The following is a 24833-nucleotide window of genomic DNA, read 5'->3' on the forward strand; positions in this document are numbered from 1 at the left end:
TTGATCATATGCTGAGCTATGAAATGATGCATGTAACACCTTTATGAAACCTTCAAACACTTTGCAGTCATAGATGTGTAATTTGTACAATGAAAAGTATTGTGGGTCCATCAGGATGCACTGAATTATATTTTCTGCATCCATGCTCAACGTATGTGTGTATTGGACCCACATTTTTGCGTCATGTAAACCCTGCATGAACACACCTTGAATTGTATATTAGATAGGTATGTGTGTTCTATGAAATTCATTCCCACTTAACCAGTTAACACCTTTGTTGATTACTGTAAACATTACTCAGCAGTTATCACTTTGAGAGTAAACCTAAGAGTTCAATTTGTATGTATTGTTGGGTTCATTGTTGAATAGGATATGTATCTATGTTAAGATTTCGAACCCAGACATGAAACGTGTTTTACTAAATTCAAGACCATATGCTTATTTCATGAAAGCAATCAATGTTGAGGGTATCAAATTCTGTTTGAAACCTCGAGACAGAAAACGGTGTAGGAAATGATAAACTAACCTGGATAGAAAATGATTCGTAACCCTAAAATTGTCTGACAACAATCGGCATGCAGATATACAATGTATGGTGATTTTGTTTAGGTTTGGGTACATATATATGCAGATTTTTTTTGTTTAGTTTTTATGATCTTTTACATTGTGTTAATGTACTTTTTAAAAAAAAGTAGGGGAGTTTCATTTTTAACTTGTGATTAAAAAAATTGTGAGATAAATCGTAATCAATCAGTGCTGACATGATAATAATGAATGTTTTGAGATCACATCACCACTTGCAGTTCCTTATGACCATAATTATTTGTTCTGTAATTAATCTTGAATGACGATTTGTGTGTGACATGAAATTTACACATGTACAATTTTTTAGAATCAAAAATCAGTTAGACACATCACTAACAACCATGTGATGCGAGATGATTGTCTAAATTCATGGTCTACAGTGATTTACAGACCTTCTTGGAAACTGTCAAAATCAAGAATGACACTTGATGCACATGTATGGGGCTGTTGTGTGGTCCCGGGGTAGAATAGGCCTTCAGCAACCCATGCTTGCCATAAAAGGCGACTCAGCTTGTCGTAAGAGGCGACTAACGGGATCGCGTGGTCAGGCTCGCTGACTTGGTTGACGCATGTCATCGGTTCCCAATTGCGCAGATCGATGCTCATGTTGTTGATCACTGGATTGTCTGGTCCAGACTCGATTATTTACAGACCGCCGCCATATAGCTGGAATATTGCTGAGTGCGGCGTAAAACTAAACTCACTCACTCACTCACTAAATTCATGGTCTACAGTGATTTACGGACCTTCTTGGAAACTGTCAAAATTAAGAATGACACTTGATGCACATGTATGGGGCTGTTGTGTTGTGCATGTGCATCCCATGCGCTGTGTTTTAGAGGTGGTAATAAGGAGAAAGGGTGCAGTGTTCATGTGATGTCTGTCGTCGTTAATGCTTATACCTCCTATCCAAACTGAAAGTTCAGGTTCCCCTGTCTTTTTGTTAGTGTATACATGTGAATGTTGGTGTTTTTTCATTTGTTTGGGTAGACATTTTGTTGCATTAAGAAGCCTGCATGATTTCTACATGTTGGGAAAAAAAAAGAAAAGAAAAATTGAGAAAAAGCAATAAGACCACAAAAGTGGGATGCAAGCATTCATGAAGTGTTTGTGTATGTTTATACATTTATCTTGTTTAGTATGTATCTTTTACATATCTTTATGTATCCACGTGTCATATATACACAGATGTCAACCCTATTTTGGGCCTAAGTGTCAAAATCAAAAAGACACCAAAAAGCGTAATGTTGACCCCAAAAGTATAATGCTTGTCCTTCTGTCGCTTCGATATAGTGCACATTTTGACAAAATGAATATTCTAGACAGAAATACCTGTCACCAATCATGATGAAACGCCATGTATCAAAACTCATTGGTCAAGTGACACAAGATACTTTAATTCCATACAAATTAATTGGAATGAGCATGATTCTAAGAATAAGCTACTTCTATCGGTGTAAGGTCATTTCTTAACCTGTACATGAGTGCGTTATGAAACACTTCCTTGTGAAATTTTATCCACTTTATTCATTTTCCTAGAACCAGTAGAAAAGCATAATGTCACACATTAAGCATAATGGCGTAATTAATTTGTCAAAATCGCAATAATTTTGTCACAAACGTAAGGGTTGACATCATTGTATATACTAAATGTGACTCTACTTTTTTCACGTGCATGTGGGTTATGGGACAGCAAAATGAGGCAGTGGACTAGCTCAATGGTTATAGAGTTGGCTTGTCAGACTGAAGACCCAGGTCCGACACCCCACATGGGTACAATGTTTTAAACACATTCCTGGCGTCCCCAGCTGTGATATTGCTGTAATATTGCTAAATCCGGTGTAAGACTAAATTCACTTACTTTGGCATTCTTGAACACTGCCGTTCAAATTGGAGGTTCATAATTTATGACAGAAAAGTTTGCAGAATAAATACAAATTGAATTTGTTCAGTGTCATTGGCTTTGACATAGGGTATAATCCTTTTGATGTGTATCAGTTGGTCTTTTTGTCCCAACTGGTAATATTTTCATCTGCCTGTACTATAATCTATGATGTTATCCCTCACTGTCTGATGATTTGGTGATAGTAGAAGCCAAAATAAGTGATGCATATACAGTTATCAATGTTCAATATTTGCTTGTGTGTGAGTTGATTACCTGTACGATCTGAGTCTTGTATGCAAGGAATTTAGTTGAGCACCTCTTGACAAATCTCACAACTGAATGATCCCCGATCTTAACCCTTTGGAGCATATCTTGGACATGATTGGTCAGCATGTGCAACAGAAGGATCCAAATTCCAAAGGGAATTGGAACCTGCTTTACACAAGGAATGGCCTAAACTGACTTTCATAGGATCAGGAGGCTGATGGGGGTATGAGAAGGAGAGTGCTAGCTATTATACAGTCACATGGACAGTCACAAAATGACATTTTGAATGTTCACATTCACTAATAAATTCCAGTAAATTCAACATTCCAGGGCCATACTCATACAGACGTGGTTTTGTATGAAAGTCAGTGGGCTTTTTTTCAATAAGCAATTAGCATCATAAAATTAAGTGGATTCCAGTCAATTTGTCATTTTTTGTGACTTAAAGGAATATACAGGTCAGAAGAGCTCTGTTGTGGTCAGCTTGAGAAATTTTATGTACGTGCTGAACACCTACCATTGCTAAACACAGGGCTGCTTAATTAGGTCTGTGTGTATTTATTGTGTTAATTAGTATTGTGATAGCTAGTACTGTACCTGGTGGTCTTCTGGTAGCATTTTCAGCACAACTGATGTTGTGTCAGTTGGGGCTGTGTGTTGGCAGACAGACTGTATTGAAGTACATAGTGAATCACGTACTCATATTGTGATATGTATTGTGATATTTTTGGAGGTGAAGAGTTTCATATTGTACATATTTTCAACATTATTACATAAAAACATAAAAGTTATGGTTCTGATAAAAGCAATCTCAAAGTTAGGTCGCATAGTCGGATAATATTGTCATTTTTATGCTATATATTGTATTGCAGTGTGCCATTGAATATCAAAAGAAAACATTTGTTGTGAATGAAAGTATGTGTAGATTTTAATTTGAACAACAAAGATAATCATGAAACATTCTGTTCTTTACCCACTATGTAACAGTTCTCAGAAAAAAATATTTCAAAACTTATCGTTTGAAAAGCATATTACGTTATACACTAGGGGCAGATACAGCTTTTTGAGAAAGGGGGGTGCACACTTCATTTTAATGAGAGTTTCAACAGTCATTTAATAAACTTTCAGGGCAAAAAGAGGGTGCACACTTCTGCACCCCGCCTGCCCTCCTCGTATCCGCCCACGATAGTGTGGCTGACACTAGGATAACTCTTGTTATGACAGTCCCAGTATCAGGGTCACTGGTTTGATTGAGTAGCCATTTCAAATTATGAGTGGATGGGCAGTGGTATAGTGGTTAAAGCATTCGCTCGTCACACCAAAGACCCGGTTTTGATTCCCCACATGGGTACAATGTGTGAAGCCCATTTCTGGTGTCCCCCATCATAAAATTCTAGAATACTGCTAAATGTGGCGTTAAATCACACTCACGCACTCACTCACTCACTCACTCACTGTTAGGTATGGACAGTCACAAGCAGCTTCACACCCACCTCTACCTTTGTTGCTATACAAGTGAAAGACCTTTGAATGTGACATACATTTGTCCACACCTGTGTACTTCTATGTGCTGTTGCTGATTGTCCTGTGATCACCGTGAGTATGACTGAGTTTAGGTTGATGCTGCTTGTAGCAATATTCCAGCAAGACCATGGTGTGAACACCAGAAATGGGCTTCAAACATTGTACCCATGTGGGAATCCAAATCATGTGATTTGCTAACACATTACCCACTAGACTAAAGGCTAGTGTGGTGGCCTAGTGGCTATAGTGTTCATTCATCTTGACAAAGACCCATGTGGGTGCAATGTGTGAAACCCATTCCTCATTTCCCTCACATGATATTGGACCTGTGAAGGTTCCTGGGTAGAATAGGCCTTCAGCAACCCATGCTTGCCATAAAAAGTGACTATGCTTGTCATAAGAGGCGACTAACGGGATTGGTGGTCAGGCTCGCTGACTTGGTTGACACGTCATCGGTTCCCAATTGCGTAGATCGATGCTTATGTTGTTGATCACTGGATTGTCTGGTCCAGACTCGATTATTTACAGACTGTTGCCATATGGCTGGAATATTGCTGAGTGCGGTGTAAAACTGAACTCACTCACTCACTCACATGATATTGGTAGAATAATCCATACTCACTAACTCACAGCATTGATGATTTCTTGCCAAAGATGATTTTCAAAATATTATTCTTGTCTCTCTCTCAGTCTCTGAAACACATTATTTTCCGTACTACCTAACCCTCTCTGTAGTGCTAATGCACTAATGAAGAAAGTCTAGATTTCCTCTGGTTCAAAATAGTCTCCCAGGGACTAGGTTGTGATTTAAATAGGTTTGTTCCCATTAAAATTATATATATTCAGGGACTAAGTGTTAGCCTAACACTATTCTTGTTTCCACATTTCCTTATGAAGATACGGTTACCATGACAGTTTTAACATGACAGTACATTTTTATTATAATTGAAGACATTAAAAGCTTTAGTAAGGATTACATCTTTAAACCTGGAATTAGACTTGATTCAAAGTCATACACTCTCTCAACTTTTGAGAAGGTGAATATGTTATATTTTCTCTTTCATCCCTAACAAACTCTCTATTGTTTTGTTTTACATAGTATATTAATAAATCGTTTGTATATGAACTTTGTTTCATGGTCATGTTAACCTTGTTGTTTTTTATTTTCTGCTGAGGTTTAATAATGTGTAATAATGCTTCCCTGTAATAAACCTGCAGAGGTTATGGTGTTTTTTATTATTTACAATTTCCCTTGAAAGCACTGAGGAACTGAGTTAGTTTAGTTTTACGCTGCACTCCATTCTGCAATATTCCAGCTATATGGGTGTGGTCTTTAAATAATTGATTCTTGACCAGACAATCCAGTGATCAATGGCACAACCATCAATTGGGATACAACGATGTGTGTCAACCAAGTCAAAGAACCTGACCAGCCGATTGTGTTAGCTTTATAACAAGCTTGGGGTACTGAAGATCACTGCTGATGTTGACCTTCACATGTGGAGAGACCTTCACAGGTGGAGACAAGCATGTCAAGAGGCTAGAAATCTTGGTGTCATGTTTGATTCCTCACTCAGTGCTGAATGCCATGTAAACTGAGTCTGCAAAAAGACTTACATGAACATTCAATGGAATAAAAAAATAGCTTTGCTCATTCAAGCCTGTGTAATCACTCATCTGGGTTATTGCAACTTCTTTCTTCTTGGGGTGTCAAAACGTCGCATTTTTAAACTTCAGAAAGTCCAAAAGTCTGCTGCAAGACTGATCAAAAGAACCAGGTGATCAGAACATATCATCCCAATCCTGCAAAATCTCCACTGGCTCAAAGTAGAGGACAGAATCAAGTTAAAAGTGCTGACCCTTACATTCTGTGCCATCCCCCGCGATGCTCCCCATATGTTTCTGATCTCATCCAAGAATACAAACCTGAGAGAACTTGACGTTCTTTAAACCAGTGTCTTTTGAAGCTCCATCAGCTCAGATATGATTTGGCAAAAGAAGTTTCGAAATCTAAGCCCCCCCCCCAAGATGTGAAACTCCCTCCCACTTGAAATAATAGTGCCCCTGAAATTGAATAATTCAAATCACTAGTGAAGACTCATTTGTTTAAAGTCTTCTACAGTTACACAATGTGTATTCCCAGAACAGTTTGTTGCTCACAAGTGCTTTCGAGCAGTATCATATTACACTGGAAACTAGCTCTATGGAAGTGTACACATAATATTATTAATCATGGGTTACTGAAGATCATTTCTGACCCAGACCTTCACAGGTGGAGATAAGCATGGGTTACTGAAGATCATTTCTGACCCAGGTCTTCACAGGTCTGTAATTTTTTAATTTTTACTGACAGTTTTGGATCAAGGTACACTAATGTTTTCTGACCCAGGTCTTCACAGGTCTGTAATTTTTTAATTTTTACTGACAGTTTTGGATCAAGGTACACTAATGTTTCCAGGTTTGTCCGATGCAGTTGGGTAAAATAGTAAACACAAACCAATAGATTACAAAAACTTGACAATACCATCATGTATCAGGCCATCTTGCATGATTTAAAAGTGCATTATAACTTAACAAGTCGGAAATAGTGATATATAAACATTGACCCACCCATTGATCACTAGCCAGTCGGACCAGTTACTTGGATTTTTACTGGCACCACTGATGTTTTTTTTCGCCACGGACTAGAGGTCCAGTTCCTGATTCGTGCACTGATCTCATGGGTTCAAGAAAGAGGTAAACATGTGAAACCTGCATTATTCCATTTAACCCAGTACTCAGCACAATTCCATCTTTATGACCCAGTTATTCGCCTCTTACGACAAGCATAGACGCCTTTTATGGCAAGCATGGGTTGCTGAAGGCTTGTTCTACTGGGAGCCTTCACGGGTCGATGATGATGGTCACCAGATTCTAGTGATTGACATCATGACATCAGTGTACGCGTTTTGAGGTGTGTTATGGGATCCTTGTGCCCAGGGGACCTAACCAGTACTGGACAATCTGTGCCCCTAGAAGAAGAAGGTCATGAGGAAATCGCGTAAACGTTTTTATTGCAATATTAATGTAGTTCCAGAGGCTACATGCATTTTGCTGGAATATTGCCGTTTCAGTATGAAACAGTTATTGTTATGGGTTTAAGCCCACATGTAGACATGTCTACATCATAGCTTCTTTCAAGGTTTGAATCTATATGGATACAGCAAACCAACATAAACATGAAAGATTCATAAAAAAATGTTTTAATATGTGCAGTGTCAACCGACTCTAAGTCTCGGGCAAAGGCTCGGCAAATATGTATTAATAACGGACAAGGTAATTTGCACATCTAATTTACATACTTATGTCATTTTGGGTATGAAATACATGCATATGTGTCACAGACTGACGTCATGCACAGATGATTCAGTTCAATGATAAATGTAACTCAGCAACTATTTAGATCCTTCTGATTTCTTACTCGGATCTAGAACGCCATGTTTAAGAGGATGAACAGTTGAAAAGGTGACCTGCTGTTCGGTATTTGTGGTCTGCGCCTTGTTGGATGTTTCCTTGGCGATGGAATAAAATGTTATAAAGTTGTTGACAAACAGTGGCATAGTTATTGCTAGTACTAGGATTCCCATGCAGGCACACAGCACACCAACACCTTTAGAAACAGCAGTAGACGGAGTTACGTCCCCATAACCCACTGTTGTCATAGTGATCACAGCCCACCAGCATCCTTCCGGTATGGTCTGCATACGGTCAGAATCGACGTAGTACACCAGAGTTCCAAACACGGTGGAGGTAATGAGAATAAGGAGTGCCATAAATCCAACTTCGCTGAACGAAGATTTAAAAGCGTAGACCAGAACCCGAGCTCCAGTGATATGCTTCGTCAAATGGAACAGTCTCAAAACTCGAAGGACTAACATACCCTCAAGAATGTCCAGGTGGGAATGTTTGAATTTCTCAGCGACCGACACATGCTCGACGAGGATTTTACCAAGAGCTGCAATAACTGCGAGGACGTCAATGATGTTGAGTAGAGACCTGAAGAAACGGACTAAGCTTGGGCAGCAGCCGAGCCTCAACAAAAGCTCCAAGGTGAAGAATACGGTGCAGATGTAACCAACCACTTCAAAGTTCTCGTTCTTCACATGAACGTCTTTGGGCAGACTGAAGTTCCCTAGAATGTCGTCAATTGTCTTGTTGTATCTTTCAGTTATTTCGTTCACATCCTCGTCGTCAGCTTCTTCATCCGCGAGTCTGATCTTGTCGTAGAACTCTTCGAAATAGTCTTCTCCGAAGTACTCTCTCCAATGTTCTTTCATCAGGGTGCTCTTGAATTGAGGCAGCGTTCCCAGAACTATCAGAAGGGTTGATGTGATGATCACAAGGCACGATATGAAGAAGTATACCTGAAAAACAAACATTTGCATTCTGCATATATGTTAGTTATAGTGTATTTATTTGTGCCCGTGAAGACTCGTTAGAATTGATCTTCAGCAACCCACGCTTGTCTTAAAAGGCGAGTCATGGAATCGGGTGGTCAAGCTCTTTGAATTGGTTGACCATCCGATTCAGTTATATCCAGACCGACCCCTAACAGATGGAATATTGCTGAGTGCGGCGTTTATCAACAAGAAAACCAAAAAAAACAAAGCAAAAAAACAACAACAAAAAACAACAAAAAACAAAAACAAACAAAGAACAAACAAACAAATCTTAACATCAACAAATTCCGAACTTGGCCATCAAATTACTAGAATAGCGTCATCCAGCATTACATTGCAGCACTATAGCTTAATCGGATCCTAAAAGTCATCCTAAAAGTCAGGCAAAATACGAGGTAGTGCAATGACATGATATCATTCAAAATTTCAGAATGATCAATCACTTTGAAATTTGATATCATATGATGACATTTTGGTTGATGGTCTCCCGTTTATTAAATATGAAAAACGACGAGCAAAGAGGAGACAGAGAAGATGAACTGTGAGGAGAATACTAAAGCAAGCTCCTACCGTATGCCAGTATATGCGTTGGTTTATTTTGGTATCCTCAGTCAGCTGATAGTGACATGTGAGGTTTGGTTTCACTCGATTCAAGCGGAGTCGTTTCCTGTTAAGACATCTTAACCTTGGGAAGTATCCGAAATAGAGCGAGTGAGTGAGTATGGTTTTACGCCGCTTTTAGCAGTATCCCAGCAATATCACGATGGACACCCCAGGAATGGGCTTAACACGTTGTATTCATGTGAGGAATCGAACCAGGGTCTTCGGCGTGGTATACCAGCCCTTCTGTATATGCAGTAACCACTGGCAGTTATCTACAGACTATTGACAACTAATATGAAATTCTGTTGAATTCTGTGTTTCACAGATACGTATTAAGCGACTATATACTACCTCAATGAAGCGGTGTATATAATTAGTAAACGAGCTCAAATGCAATGTCACTCTGACAAAGGTGTACCTACACGTCAAAATACAATCAGTGGTAATTAATGACAATATGGTTACAAATATCAGAAAGAAAGAAAGAACGGTGCTCAGCAACGTGCTACCGATAAGAAAACGGTCGGTAAATATTACAGTCAAGAATGGCGAATCCGGTAATCAACAATTTCCGCCTCCAGCAACGAAAATAGGACACGCAACAACCAAAACAGAGATCCTTACTACTCGATTCCGACCTCTTGCGACAAGCATGGGTAGCTGGAGATAAATTCTCACCCTGATCCTCGTGGGGCCATTGTTAAAGACCGATCTTGTAAATCTGTAGACATTTCTAACAACAACCACTATGAGAAGGAGCGTTCTGGAATACAAAGTTCCACTAAATAGCATTTGACGTCAAGCATGTACACGGGTCCTAACTGTACATACAAGTACTGTACACATACTGTACACGCTTTCAGTACCAGTATCAGCACTCTAATGATTTGATGTTGTATTTAAAAGCACTATGGAATCCTCGGTAACACAGAGTACGGAACACTGATAAAACGTATGTGAACCTGTAAACGATTTAAAGCGCATAATCAATACAATTTCTCAACTTAAGCCAACGAACATATTGATTGTATTTTTATATATTTTTTTGAAAATGTTAAAAAAAACAATTACTTTCGTTAGGTACTGCCTTCAATAATGGTTTTGAATACATCTTAGTCTGGTTCCCATGGAAACCATATGCTTGCATGAAGCACTATTACATCAGCAGTATATTTGTCAACACTTCATTCCAAGTTCAATCACAAGTTTGTTGAATGCTTCGGAAGTGCGGGCAACTTGAAGCAAAAGCCAGAATCCATTTTGTTTACTCACATACTTAAGTTGTACTTCTTGCTAATGTAATACAAAATGAGTTCATGTCTGAAGTATACTCGGTTATACGAGGAATTTCAACACGCATGATCGATAGATCTAGTTAAATGGTGTTTAACGAGAATGTCCTTGACGAGAATGTTAAGACGTATTCCACGAGTACCGCAACAGGACATGCTTCGAGGCATCAAAATGAAAGGTTTGAACAACATCTTGCAAAAAGTATTTCTTTTCATACTGCTGTCATCAATGATAGGATGGTCTGGTAGTCGAGTGGATAAAGCATTTGCTCGTCATGCCCAAGAGCCGGGTTTGATTCCCCACATAAATGCGTTGTGACAAGCCTATTTCTGGTATACTGGTGATATTGCTGGTATACTGCTCAAAACTGCGTAACACTCAGTCCAAAAATAATATGTCGTCACAACATTTCACTACTTTGCAAACAATGGCCAACCTTTGCAAAGTTTGATGAAAACGGTCGATCCATCACTTTCCATATCCAATTCCTGACCTTCTCGAAGGTTGACGTGGACTCTCTATTGGGCTCGATGAACGCTAGTGTTGCCCCCTTTTGAAACTCGTTCACCTCATGTTGCTGTCTTTGAAAACCGTTAAGTGCACGTCTACAACACGGTTCGACGTCGTCCATGTTGAAGCCCCAGAATTCCAATTCCTCCTACGAGAACAACGCAGACTTCACCAAAATCTCATTGAACTGCTCATATCTAAATGTTTGAAGTTTGGTTTACTTGTCATGTAAGTAGATTGGTAAAACATGTTTTTCAGTGAACAATGTCATTAATTATGTGTGACAGTAGAACGACGTAACCAACCGTTAATTACTCGACACGTGCAGGCGTTCGATGAGATGGAAAAACCTAAACGGCAGTGAGGAACACTGATTTACTGCCCCGACACACAGAAACTGGTACATGCAGGTGCCCTGGACATTTGGTATCCCAGATGTTAAATTTTAGACGTACATATCCACAGCATAATCTGTTATGTCCCGGGACACATGCAGGTGTCCGTTCTGATAGTGCTCAAAGACCGATATAAATATATTCGTTCCCACTCTTCATTTACCTGTATAGTTCCGAGACACATACAGGTGTCCAGTCTGATGGTACACACGTTAACACTCTTCGCTTAGCTAGCACAAGTGGGTGACCGGGTTGATGATACTCAAGACAGATTTGAACACACACATTCGCACACCTTCACGCAGACGTACTCAGTCCTTTCACCTACCTGTAGAGCTCCGAGGCACAGAAGCTGGCAGCTGCAGGTGCCCTGTCCGATGGTACCCAAGGACAGATTTGAATACACATCTTCACACTATTCACTTGCCTGTACAGCACCGAGAGACATGCAGCTACCTGGTGTGATGGTACCCAAGGACAGATTTGAATACACGCCTTCACACTCTTCACTTACCTGTACAGCACCGAGAGACATGCAGGTACCTGGTGTGATGGTACCAAGGACAGATATGAATACATATTTTCACACTATTCATTTACCTGTGCAGCACCGAGACACATGCTGGTACCTGGTCTGATGGTACCTAAGGACAGATATGAATACACACCTTCACACTGTTCACTTACCTTTACTGCAGCGGGACACATGCAGGTACCTGGTTTGATGGCAGCCAAGGACAGATGTGAATACCTACTTTCATACTATTCATTTACCTGTACAGGACCGAGATGCATGCAGGTACCTGGTCTGATGGTACCCAAGGACAGATATAAATACACACCTTCAAATTCTTCCCTTAGCTGGCAGGTGAACGGATTGGTGTTACCCGAGGACAGATTTGAACACGCTTGGACACACCTTCACTAAAGACGTGTACAGACGTCACCTAGACGTACACGCCCTTTCACCTACCTGTACAGCCCCAAGACACGTAGAAGCTGGTAGGTGCAAGTGGCCGGTCTGGTGGTATCCAAGGACGGATTTAAACACAGCTGTTGGTCTCTGGAAGAAAACCTCCTTCTGTGTCGATGACGTCAGACGCCCTAGAGTAGAATCAGGGAACCTGGACAAGACATCTCGCCCGATCTCGAACCTACGTCCGCTCACGTTGACAGTGGTGATGTAGTCATCCATGTTCACGTCTTCCTATACCTGAAACTATTACCCCTATAACCTATTACCCCTAAATGGCTCCCTACTTTGGTGTCTTGGTAAGAAAATGATTAAAATACTGGAATTGGCATGTACAGCCAATTGGCATTACTAGTCAGGATTAGTAAGCAGAAACTGTAGTCTGAAGTGATCCATTCCCCCTTGTCGAATCCACACTCTCAGAGTCAGGAACCTAATCGCCAGCACAATCTAACCCACTCAGCCATCCCGACTTCAGCTAATATGGAAAACAGACATTTGGTCGTCCAGACAACATACTTCATGCCCCATTCTGGTAAGGGTAGAGTGGTACGGTTTCTACAGCCGAAAACTATGATTACACAATTCCATTTAGAAAACAGCCAAATGTTGTTCCGTGTGATATCGATTAGGCTGTTTAGCACAGCACAGCGGCGTTTGTCTGTGAATAATCGAGTCTGTACCACACAATCCAGTGATCATCAGTGTGAGCATCGATCAGCTTCTGAGATACAGTTGGGTATGTTCTGTTTATCAAGATTGCAAAGAAGGTCATAAGACTCTTTTTCAGAGGTTGTTTCCTCTGATGTTTCAGAATGAACTCGAAACAAGGACCGACAAACACTTTTTGTCACTTTTCCATTAAGAAGATTTAGACTGACAAACACTTTTTGTCACTTTTCCATTAAGAAGATTTAGATCGACAAACACTCTTCACAAAAACTTGAGGGATGACTTCGAACCACTTTATAGCTTTAAACCTTTCTTTTGAAGAGCTATTTGTGTCTAAGCTTGAGGTACGACCAATCATATTCTTTCTCTGATGAAGTCACAGAACGCCAAACGACTCGGCGTTACATCTTTCAATGCCACAGTACAGCTTTTAAAAGTATTTAGGAAGAATTTAGCTTTTACAAGTATTTAGGAAGGCAATAACTATGTAAAAGATGAGTCAAGATATTTAAACTTGCCGAAACTCCCCAGGTTTCAATTGATAGTATAAGTGGTTCGCAATATGCAAGAGCTTTCCTGATGAATCGTAAGCATGGGCCAACTGTTTTTAGACGACCATTGGCATTTTGTAGCTAAATGCCGCAACCTGCTGCTGTAGATGGAAACATTGCCACTGGACGTCTAGAGGCCCACTGTACCATTACAAGTCGCCTCAGTGTTTACCAGAGAACCAGTTCTAAGCAGGATCGGCCTCGATGTGGTTGACCTAGCCCAGCTGTGAACTGACACCTCTACTTACTGATCTTTTTATAAGCTACATATGTTAACAGGCATTTACTCTTGTGTGCTGAAATCTGTCTACAACTGATCCAGGATAATAATTGTTATCTTACTTTAAAGGCAGCAAATGAAATTCGTAAAAATATGCACCTATGCGTATGTTTATTGGAAGATTATATATGTATGGTCGTAACAAAACCAGACCCTACCATTTCCAGCATTTATACACCCTGACAGTGAGCGAACGAGTGTGGTTTTACGAATGAATCTTTTAGCCATTTTCCAATAATATCACGGCGAGGGACACGAGAAATGGGCTTCACACATTGTAACCATGGTGGATAAGTATCGAACCCGGGTCTTCGGCGTGGCGAGCGGACACTTCAACCTTTAGGCTACCCCACCGATATACGATCAGGTAGAAAACCTTACAAAAATGAAATAAACGTACTCATCGGTCTTAATACATACACATCCATACATACCGACTCTGTCTTCATCTTCAAAAGAGCAATAGGACAACACCCGTCTCTCAGAGAATCCTGTTCATCTCTGAGACTGTTTCGCACTGTAGGCAATGCTTACAAAATACACACGGATACATTAACCGTGATCCTACAGATGTTGACCTGTGCTCCAAGATGTGCTCCCTTAGCAGCTTTTGTCTCACAAATGTATAGTACTCCCGAGATTAGGTTGATGAATTGATGGAGAGATCAATACATTGACAAACACCTGTCGTTACATCCATGACTGTTTCCTCATCAACGTCAATAGAGATGCGGCGATGAATGGGTACACTGGTTTCATCGCGTACGTTATATATTAATTATTTCCCAGAGGCTTCGTGATAATAAACATCAGAGGAAATTTATGTTTCCGTCATTTTGTTGATGAAATTTTGTTGTTGTTTTTTGTGGTTTGTTGTTCAAGCAGGTACGTTTTGCATCTCGGGGGTTTTCCATTGGTTTACTGCAGGTAATAATGAGAGATGAATTGAATGTTTAATTAGTTGTAAGTGAGGGATATCTTAAAGCCAGAAACAACCAGTGAGTGAATTACGTTTGACACGGCTGTGAGTCAGTAAGCTTTGTTTTGCTTTTAGCCATATTCCAAAAATGGGCTTCACACATTGTACCCATGTGGGGAATCGAGCCCGTGTCTTCGGCGTGGCGAGCGAACACTTTAATCATTAGGCTACCCCACCGCCCAAAGAAACCACGATTGCCTGTATATCATTGGCCAAGAGATTAACACCATGAGCATCGATATTCGCAAAAGACGGCATACGATGTATCAGTCGTGTGACGGGTGGGTGTTTGAGTGAGTGGAAGGATGAGTGAGTGAGTGAGTGAGTGAGGTTACTAAGTATCCATGTGGGGAATCCAACGCGGATCTTCTGCGAGAACCTAGGGAACCTAGAGAACCTAGAAACACTTGGTTTCGAAATGAATATTTTCTCACATGCCAACTCTAAACAGGGAATTGAGGGGTTTTGTTGACAGCACCGTCTTCCCTGCCCACTCAAACCAAACCCCAACCCGGGTGCGTATGAAGACGGGGTATACATACACAACAAATCTTTACACACGTATTCAACAAACACGTATACTTTTACAATTAATCCCATGATTTTCGACATTTTGCTTTATGGACGTGTAGATACGCTAAGCAAAGAACAACACTCTAAGATAAAGAAGCCTGGCTGTTTGTGGCGAAGAATGATTAAAGAAACATGAGCCAATTGCATCTCATGTACAAACCGTTGTTTGTGAGAATATTAATGCCCATTAAACCTTGATAACCACCAGAGGGAGTGTCTGCAAGATGTCATGGACGTGTACTCATTGGCACTTGTGTGTTGTTCTTGTGTTTAATACAGCGCCGCTTCCTGTATATCGAGAAATCGTCAATATTCTTCAGCCACAAGACTGTATTCAAAACACTTACCATTTCCTTACTGACCCGTCTGCAATGAAATTCGAGGGTTGGGATGATTACAGTACTGTATTGCAATGACGTTGTACCGTACCGGACAAAAAGAATGAATAATTGTTTGAAAATTGGATTTGACTAAAAAAAGGAACGCCGAAAGGCTGTAAGCCTTTAGTCCAAAACATGAACTAAAACCGTATTATACATATTACCATCGAATAATCATTTCATATTTGTGTCATTTATAACCGTCATCAAAAACATGCTGATACATGCTGTATTTTGCATTTTAGTATTTGCTACTGAAATGAAATAAATATATATTTTAAATATATTGAACAGCAAAAGAAACACAACTCTGTTTTTGTTCATTTTTTAAATAGAAGACGTAAGCATGACCGCTTACTTTTATGAGATGTCCTTTTTCGAAACTTGCGTATTCTTGCTTTTCTGTTTATTTATCATTACGTGACAACTTCATTAATCAGAGGAAAAATCGTTGCATACTTGACAGTGCTCAACAACTGCCCTTCGAATACATGTGTTTTATATGTGTTTTTTACCAACTGGTCACCACAGAGCAACAAATATGAGTTGTCTTGCACGAACCGTTTTTGGTCGGTACACAGATTATAAATAATACCCTTATCTAAAATACTGAACATTGATTCACGCTTCCTAGATACATAAATATTACATATTACTGTCTAAATACATGCAAGTTTACATATGTCTGTTGTTTACCTTTCGGTACAAGTATGGAAGATGGTGTTAAATCAAAACTGTTTTATTGGTCTGGATTGTTTTGAATTAATGAAATAATCTGCAAAGTTAATGCGAATAATTTATTTTGAAATCACAAACAAATGGTTATTAAATAAAAGTAAAAGTCCGCTTATAAATAAACCGAATTGTTGTACTCTAGTAACCATTCCTTATGAATTTCTTGTGGTTAGTCTTAAGCGGAACACCAAACTCACACTTAAAAACTTGTGGTTAATTCATACCGAGCGATTAAAAGTTGCCTAAAAGCCCTCTGCTTCTCTCTCGCCCGCCAACGAAACCACAGACAGGTTGCCAGAGCCCTGTGGTAACGTCATAGGAGTTCGTCGCATGAGAACCAGAGTGTTCTATTTCCACTTTTGGGAAAAATTAAGTTAGGGTGTCTAGGATAAGTATTATGGTGTATTCTATCTCCAAATAAATTTTCATGGCTGTATGTGCCTTAGAAAGTGTTTTTCCAACAAATAACATAGGTTCTATCTCCAGAAATAAAACAGCTATTCAGTTCCAGAGTGTTCTATGTCATTAACTAATTGAAAGGCTCCATTTTATCACGTGACATGAAGATAGGACACTTTGGACCTAAGACCTTATCTAGACACAATGAAATGTTGAGTAACATTTTGACACTGTTTTCTTAAAACATTAAATATTAAGTAAAGAAAATGCTGCATAAGTGATAATTAACATTCAGAATGCTTTTTAACTTTTCATAATTATTATTATCAATATAAGATTTTCATAAATATCCTGTTAAGTTTTGAAATGGAAATGGAAGATTCTAAATAAATGAAGTGTTTATATTACTGTGTACCAAGGACATAGAACATCGTTTTCGGATTTCAAAAAAATATACATTCATATCTTTTGCAGTTCTGAAGTAATGCTGATAAAACTATCAGAAGAGATCCTCATTCAAATTTGAAGTTTTATACAAATACAAGATTTACTTTTGAATGTGTGTAGAGTGTGCAAAAAATACCTAATGAACTAATCCAGAACTCCTCACGGATTTAGAAAGATACTGAATTTCATGGTCTCAAACTGACATATACTGAGTTGCAACCTCTCTTTTCAAGGTCACGCTACTTCAGGTTTTCACAAATTCCATTCACTAAAGTTGACTGCCCACTATTAGTTACAGATTACATATTTGTAACAGGTCTGCTGCAGGCTGAAGCATTACGATGGTTGAACATAAATCACATGTAGATTTCAACTCTTGGCTTTCTTGTGAGTGTACCAAATCTGGAACTATTAAATACTGAACACTGTACCCATTTATGTGATGCAGATTTCATCATTATAAAATCATGCAAAAACCTGGAACACCTCAATGTGAATCACACACATGACACGCCCAGGAGCTTGATGACAATATTCAGTTCAACAAGAAATACTATAACCTGGAGGCATTTGGAGTAAAGTTCACTCTAGATGACTGCTTTAAATTTTTAAGCATTGCATACTTCTCTTCTCTACAGTTTTTGTGTTTTTATCTAAGCCTGGGCGACACATTTACTGAAGCTGAGTTTGCATACTTTATCGTGGAGGAATTCGTTGATTGTTGGTACAGGCTAAATCATGTCTGAAATATTTGACGTCTATCACGTTTTAGCTCTGGTAACTGCTGCAGAAGATGTGCAAAATAATTCCGATGACTCAGCCCAGAAATGAGGTCAATTTCAAAACTTAACAGGATATTTATGAAAATCTTATATTGATAATAATAATTATGAAAAGTTAAAAAGCATTCTGAATGTTAATTATCACTTATGCAGCATTTTCTTTACTTAATATTTAATGTTTTAAGAAAACAGTGTCAAAATGTTACTCAACATTTCATTGTGTCTAGATAAGGTCTTAGGTCCAAAGTGTCCTATCTTCATGTCACGTGATAAAATGGAGCCTTTCAATTAGTTAATGACATAGAACACTCTGGAACTGAATAGCTGTTTTATTTCTGGAGATAGAACCTATGTTATTTGTTGGAAAAACACTTTCTAAGGCACATACAGCCATGAAAATTTATTTGGAGATAGAATACACCCCAATACTTATCCTAGACACCCTAACTTAATTTTTCCCAAAAGTGGAAATAGAACACTCTGGTTCTCATGCGACGAAATGCTGACACTACGGCAGAGAATATTTGTTGAGATGATGAGATGGTAGTGATGTTACAGTCAAAGATTCAATTTTGTGTTTTAGAGGAGTTCCAATACAGATACAAAAAGAGTAAACAATGATGTTTTTCTTGGTCATTAAGCTAGACTGATTAAGTTTATTGTTCCAAGATAATGTTAAGATAAACTTTGATGTTAGTTCACATTTATACATTTGTTATTGACAGCTCTTGACTAGATACATGTCAAATCCACTATCTACACATGTTTTATTGAGGGCTATTATGTGAATGACAAGATGAATAACACCTCAAAATATGTGATCCAAAGTAAAAGGTGTTGCGTGTTAGTTTCTCGTTAACAAATTTGCTTATCAAATTATTAGAAGCAAATTTTGGTTGTGCCTTTTGAAATGGTCATGTTTTCAAATAATGGCCATTGATTTTTTTTTTTTGGTCTTTGTGTCGTTCAAAGTGTTATTTAAACACACATAAACATCTCATCAACTGGTTTGTATAATTTTCTGTGTGTTTTTCCTGGCCTTTAATGCCTTTAGAGGCACATAGAACACTCTGGAACTAAGTAAAAGTTCCGTTGAATTTAGATAACTGTTCTCTCTCCAATCAATATTTTGGTATTTTACGGTTTTTGTCACCAATGTCAGCGATATGTGATGATTTTTCTGGTTCTACATGACATACTGCATCTCTATACAAAGTTTCAAGCAATTAGGTATAACATTAGTCAAACCGCAGACATACAAATCTTTAGGGTCGTTTATCTCGAAACAATGTTTTGGGGACTTAGAACACTCTGGTTCTCAGGCGACGAGTTGTGTTGCCGTCAATTGCTCCTGGGCATCGGGTGATGGTGTCACTATGCACAGATCTCCACCGGACCCCGCATTTTGTGCTAAATGGGTTGTTTGTGTGTGTGAATCGAGCGTTGTGGAAGGCTGTGCTATATACTAAATCGGATGGTTCGCCCCATCTCTCTTCCAGGATAGAAAATGCTATTGAGATTTGTTTTCATTGAGTTATGAAATCAAGACTACTTACTACACATTGCTGACTAAAAGGATTTTGCATGAACATAACGATTTCTTCCTCGGAAGCGAGGTAGTGGTCGAAGAGACAATATCATTGTAATATTATATTGACCAACGCCTCGCTTCCAAGAGTAAAATTGTTATGTTACCAGCAATGTTATACAAAATCCTATTGTCCATCATATGTACATATCAGAAGAAAGTAATTTTGATTTTGTAAGTCGGTGAAAGCAAACTTAAATACCATTTATCCTCAGACAGGGCGCCGCCATTTTTGAAAATCGTGAAGTCATGGGCTAATCATAGGATATTAAACGAGCTTCCCCTTTCATATCAAGTTTATGTCCCGAGTGAAATAATTTTGGTTTGTCACGAGATAAAGCAGCTCGTGACAAACCCAAATTATTTTACTCCGGATATAAACTTGATATGAAAAGGGAACGAGTTTTGTATCCTATTCATTATCCACGTTCTAAGAAATGAAAATATCGTTAAAATAATGCAGTATTTTGCTTTCCCATATAGAACCATGTAACGCTGATTAATACATCATATTGGTGATTGGAATGTCAACCGCTTCACTCCAGGAAAACGTACGCTGCGTAGAGGCAATGTATTTCCTATACGGCACCTTTTATCACAAGCAAATAAACATTCATTTAATTAAGACAGAATCAAGTCAGAATCAAAATTTAATTCTTTTCGGGTGAGGACTTGTTTTCAAAAGCAGTAATGTAATTCATCAAAACACTTGTGAAGTGTAAATATTTTGAACTTGACTACGTGACCTAAATCTTGCCTGAACGTCAGTCGGCCATCACTGTCGGACTAGTCGTCATGTTGAGAAGTGTTCCATAAGAAGAAGATTCCAAGGAGCATTTAATTAGGAGCGGCAAACTCAACAGCAAAGTTGAATGTGAATAACAGGGAATTGTATGTCTCAAATAGCTGAGCTTAATGTTCTTCATCGGAGGACGAGTTACTGTAAATAATTCGGCGACGCTTTGCGCAAGATGCCAGTGACGCCTTCTCATCTCGGCTTAGAATTCCCACTTGTCGAGATTCGATGTTTATGTTGAAGACTCCACCGAAAATCGGGTCTGAAAACGCAGCCTACAACATCGATTTCATGACTATTGTGTTCACATTCTAGGAAGCGCTTTTGACCTCTACATAAGAATAAGTGACAGAATGATTGTGTGGGAGGACGCGAATGGATGCGGCAGACAGTGGCAGTGACAGAGATACAAGAGAGCCGCTCGTCTTTTGATGTTGTGTGTTACTGTGCAGTCCTGACAACATACACGCAGAAGGTATTCAATGTCTTGATAATATTCACAACTCTTCCAACCAATTGTCCGTCAGTTTTGACGGAATCAATAACTTTTACGGGCGACGCCATATTTGTTTACACTCATGAGAGACCTACTAGATGTATTTGTTTACGTATTTTTATAGATTGTTTTATTTTCGTTTTTATTACAGAAACTAGAGTTATTATAGAATTGAAAATAATGCTAGTAACCACACTAAATGAAATAAATTGTATCCAATTCCATAGAAGTGTTTTCGTTTTGCATGCTCTCAGGTGTGAAAACTTTTGAATGAAAATCATGAATGGAATGAGTGATGAAAGTAGTACCAGTAATGTCAAAGTTCACGTATTAGCCAATCAAATCACTCGAGGGTGTTATGAACACCTTTACGAAGTATCACGTGGGTAATAAAGTCCGTTTAAATTAATGAGATTAAGGCTTGTTTTCATTACGTTAGAAAATCAAAACTACTTTCTACTAGTGGTAAATATGTATTTGAACCATGGCCAAAAGGATTTGGACGCCACAACCTGTAACATAACGACTTCTTCCACGGAAGCGCGGTGGGGGTCGAAGTTAAAATGCTGCGCGGTAAATTTCCAGTATGTAGATACTTGTCAAAGCAGGTCTTTATAAGGGCATTTAGAAGTGAAATGAAGAACGAAGATTTTATGGGTATCAACTTCTTTATATGAGAACACAACGTTTCGGAGTTAATGCTTATACTCCTTCATCAGGTGACCTTCATCAGGTGATCAAGGTGATAAAGGAGTAAGCATTAACTCCGAAACGTTGTGTTCTCATATAAAGAAGTTGATATCCATAAAATCTTCGTTTTTCAGGTCTTTATAGTCGGCCTTATAATCCTAATTACTTTGTAATCATACTTGAATGCATTTTGAAACTTATTGAAAAGAAGCGATCTAATGAGACTCATAGCGAATGTATGACAGAATGTGATATCTAGACATTTTATAGTTCGCCGATGTGAATCATAATTTTACACGCACGTCCTAGTGTATGTTGACTGTATCATTACACTTCACGACGAAAACAATGAATCTGTTGAATCCTCCGACAACTTAATAAAAAACAAACTGCAGTTATTAAAATCAAAACAAAATATAGGAGCAATGTCAGGTTATTACCTTGTTCGGGGTACGTATCCATCAATATCCACAAAACAATGAGTGATATATCATTCATCTGCAGATTTCCCAAGTGATGTGTCTTTTAACAGTCTAATATACGAAAGAGTGATGTATCGTTTCAGGTTTTTTCACATTGGTGTATAGTCTCACCTGTCAACTAATTGCATCAAGTCTATCATTCTTTTTAAAAAGTAATTTAGTTAGCCAATAAAGAGCAAACAAACAATGTATTGGCGGTTAATCCTTTGAAAAAAAGGAGTTGTTTTTACACAGACTCAGACACGACAGGGTGTATTCAGTATAGATTAGTATATGTACATACTACCTTGTGACACATCCGCATTTAAATTCGCATAAACATAATTAATCAATCAGCGTGTTATCAGTTTATCCTTTGATCGATCAACATCATTCAACAGTTGACAACATATTAATATTCAATTTACTCGACGAAAGGGCAGATTCTACTGTGCCTTCGTGGTCTTCAAGAAAGCTTTCGATACGGAAATAAATTACTTTATCTGTTTTTAAGAAATGGTATCCTGCTTGTGTATCAACCCGTTTCCACTTTTGGAAATAGATACGTTTAAAGTACTGGCTTTCATTATTTTGATTGTTGTACTGGTGTTAGACAAGGATGCCACATAGTCCCTTCTTGTTCTCCACTTTATGAATGTGTGGGCCAAGCCATTCATTAATTAGGGATGATCAGCACTGCCCAAGTAATTAGTGTGCTATTTTCCTGTATTTTGGGAGGTCTTAGTTTTGGGAGATCTGCGTTAAGGCTGTGAACCAGCCTGGGCGCCTGCATCGGAGATCAAACCCGGGCCTTCAGCGTGATAGGCAGACGCTTTACCACTGCACTGTTGCGCTCCACGTGTATAAGTAACCGTGTCTTATTAAACGTCTGATACATTATACTTGATGTATTTCCCTGGCTTCTGCATTTTTTGTAGGAGTGTATGTTGAACATTTGACTTGCCTTTGACGTGTCTGTGTTTGTGTCAGGTGCACACTCACCTTCTCCGACCAGTATGGACACTCACTGTGGACACTTTTTAACAAAACGTTTAACAAAGATGTATCATGACGATATTATTGGTTTTCTTGCTTGAAAAATATGTTTTAAGTAGCAAGTTTGTATATATATTTGATTATATTTTCTGCTTAGATTTTCCGGGAGTGTGTGCCATATCAGGAAAACATCACACCATCACATTCAAACTGGAAATGTATTAACGTTCGTGCAACATTTATTGGATTATATACTGCGTGTTTATTCAAACTATGACTAATTCGTCATACATCACATGTTTCAGCTGTCAGCTGTTAACGAAAAAAGTCGATAATCCGATACGTGTATTGGCTAAGGACGAAACACATATTTAAATTAATTTAGGAGTAAAGCATAATATTGCTCGACTGTGTAATTGATAAAAATACTTACAATGTCTGATGGATATAAAACACATATGTACACAGACCGTACACGGCGCAAATAATGGCCAGTCCACATTTCCATGACAACTGGAAATCTTTACCTCACGAAGAATTGGTGAAAGAGTTAGACAGACTGTATATAATCCTCCCAAAAAGAAACGTCTAGGTAGAAGTAGTAGTAGTAGTAGTAGTAGTAGTGGTGGTGGTAGTAGTAGTAGTAGTAGTAGTAGTAGTAGTAGTAGTAGTAGTAGTAGTAGTAGTAGTAGTAGTAGTAGTGGTGGTGGTGGTGGTGGTGGTGGTAGTGGTAGTGGTAGTAGTAGTAGTAGTAGTAGTAGTGGTGGTGGTAGTAGTAGTAGTGGTAGTAGTAGTAGTAGTAGTAGTAGTAGTAGTGGTGGTGGTAGTAGTAGTAGTAGTAGTAGTGGTGGTGGTGGTAGTGGTAGTAGCAGTAGTAGTAGTAGCAGTAGTAGTAGTAGTAGTAGTAGTAGTAGTAGTAGTAGTAGTAGTGGTAGTAGTAGTGGTGGTGGTAGTAGTAGTAGTGGTAGTAGTAGTAGTAGTAGTAGTAGTAGTAGTAGTAGTAGTAGTAGTAGTAGTAGTAGTAGTAGTAGTAGTAGTAGTGGTGGTGGTGGTGGTGGTGGTGGTGGTGGTGGTGGTGGTGGTAGTAGTAGTAGTAGTAGTAGTAGTAGTAGTAGTAGTAGTTCAAGCACATTTTGTTCGGAAACTCTAATGCACGTTTACTTTTGAAAATGCCAACTTGCATGAAAATGCCAAGGAGTAAAAAGCAGTTCGTAATATACATGTGCAGTTCTGAGGGATCATGATGTGACAGGATGAAATATTTGTATATAGTCATTGTTATTATTCTTTAGTTTTAACTGTATTAAATATTCAGCTTAGCGTATTTAAAACATTGCATACTTCAGTCTTCAGTTTTCTTAATCCCCCTCAGCTTACAGTCACCGATAGCACTGCCAGACAATAGCCAGCCCAAGCGCGCCACTTATTGCCCCTTTGTCCTAAACCTGAGTTTGTTATCAGTTGAGAGTGAACATTTCTACTGTTCAGTCTGGCACATTTAGACATTTGTATCGAACCTCTTGGGATCATTTCT

The 24833-nt window shown here is 38.8% G+C and overlaps 2 protein-coding genes and 1 long non-coding RNA gene across 3 annotated transcripts in view; 1 reads left to right on the plus strand and 2 right to left on the minus strand.

Annotated features, from left to right (window-relative positions):
- Window positions 1–5485, plus strand: part of LOC137267559 (uncharacterized) — a 192136-nt gene extending 186651 nt beyond the window's left edge. Inside the window, exon 2 of the long non-coding RNA XR_010955009.1 lies at window positions 4041–5485. This is a non-coding gene — a long non-coding RNA (uncharacterized lncRNA). The remainder of the gene's footprint in view (window positions 1–4040) is intronic.
- The window catches only part of LOC137267557 (COP9 signalosome complex subunit 7b-like), a 519024-nt gene that overhangs the window by 377303 nt on the left and 116888 nt on the right, over window positions 1–24833 (minus strand). The window lies entirely within an intron of this gene.
- Window positions 7346–14488, minus strand: LOC137268542 (potassium voltage-gated channel protein egl-36-like). The gene is made up of 4 exons (XM_067803111.1): window positions 14412–14488; window positions 12475–12720; window positions 11033–11254; window positions 7346–8664 (listed from the first exon to the last, which is right to left on the minus strand). Exons 2-4 carry the CDS (start codon window positions 12694–12696, stop codon window positions 7696–7698), a joined length of 1413 nt encoding a protein of 470 aa, XP_067659212.1. The 5' UTR covers window positions 12697–12720; window positions 14412–14488; the 3' UTR covers window positions 7346–7695.

This window comes from Haliotis asinina, chromosome 16 (assembly GCF_037392515.1).
Source record: "Haliotis asinina isolate JCU_RB_2024 chromosome 16, JCU_Hal_asi_v2, whole genome shotgun sequence".
Lineage (NCBI taxonomy): Eukaryota > Metazoa > Mollusca > Gastropoda > Lepetellida > Haliotidae > Haliotis > Haliotis asinina.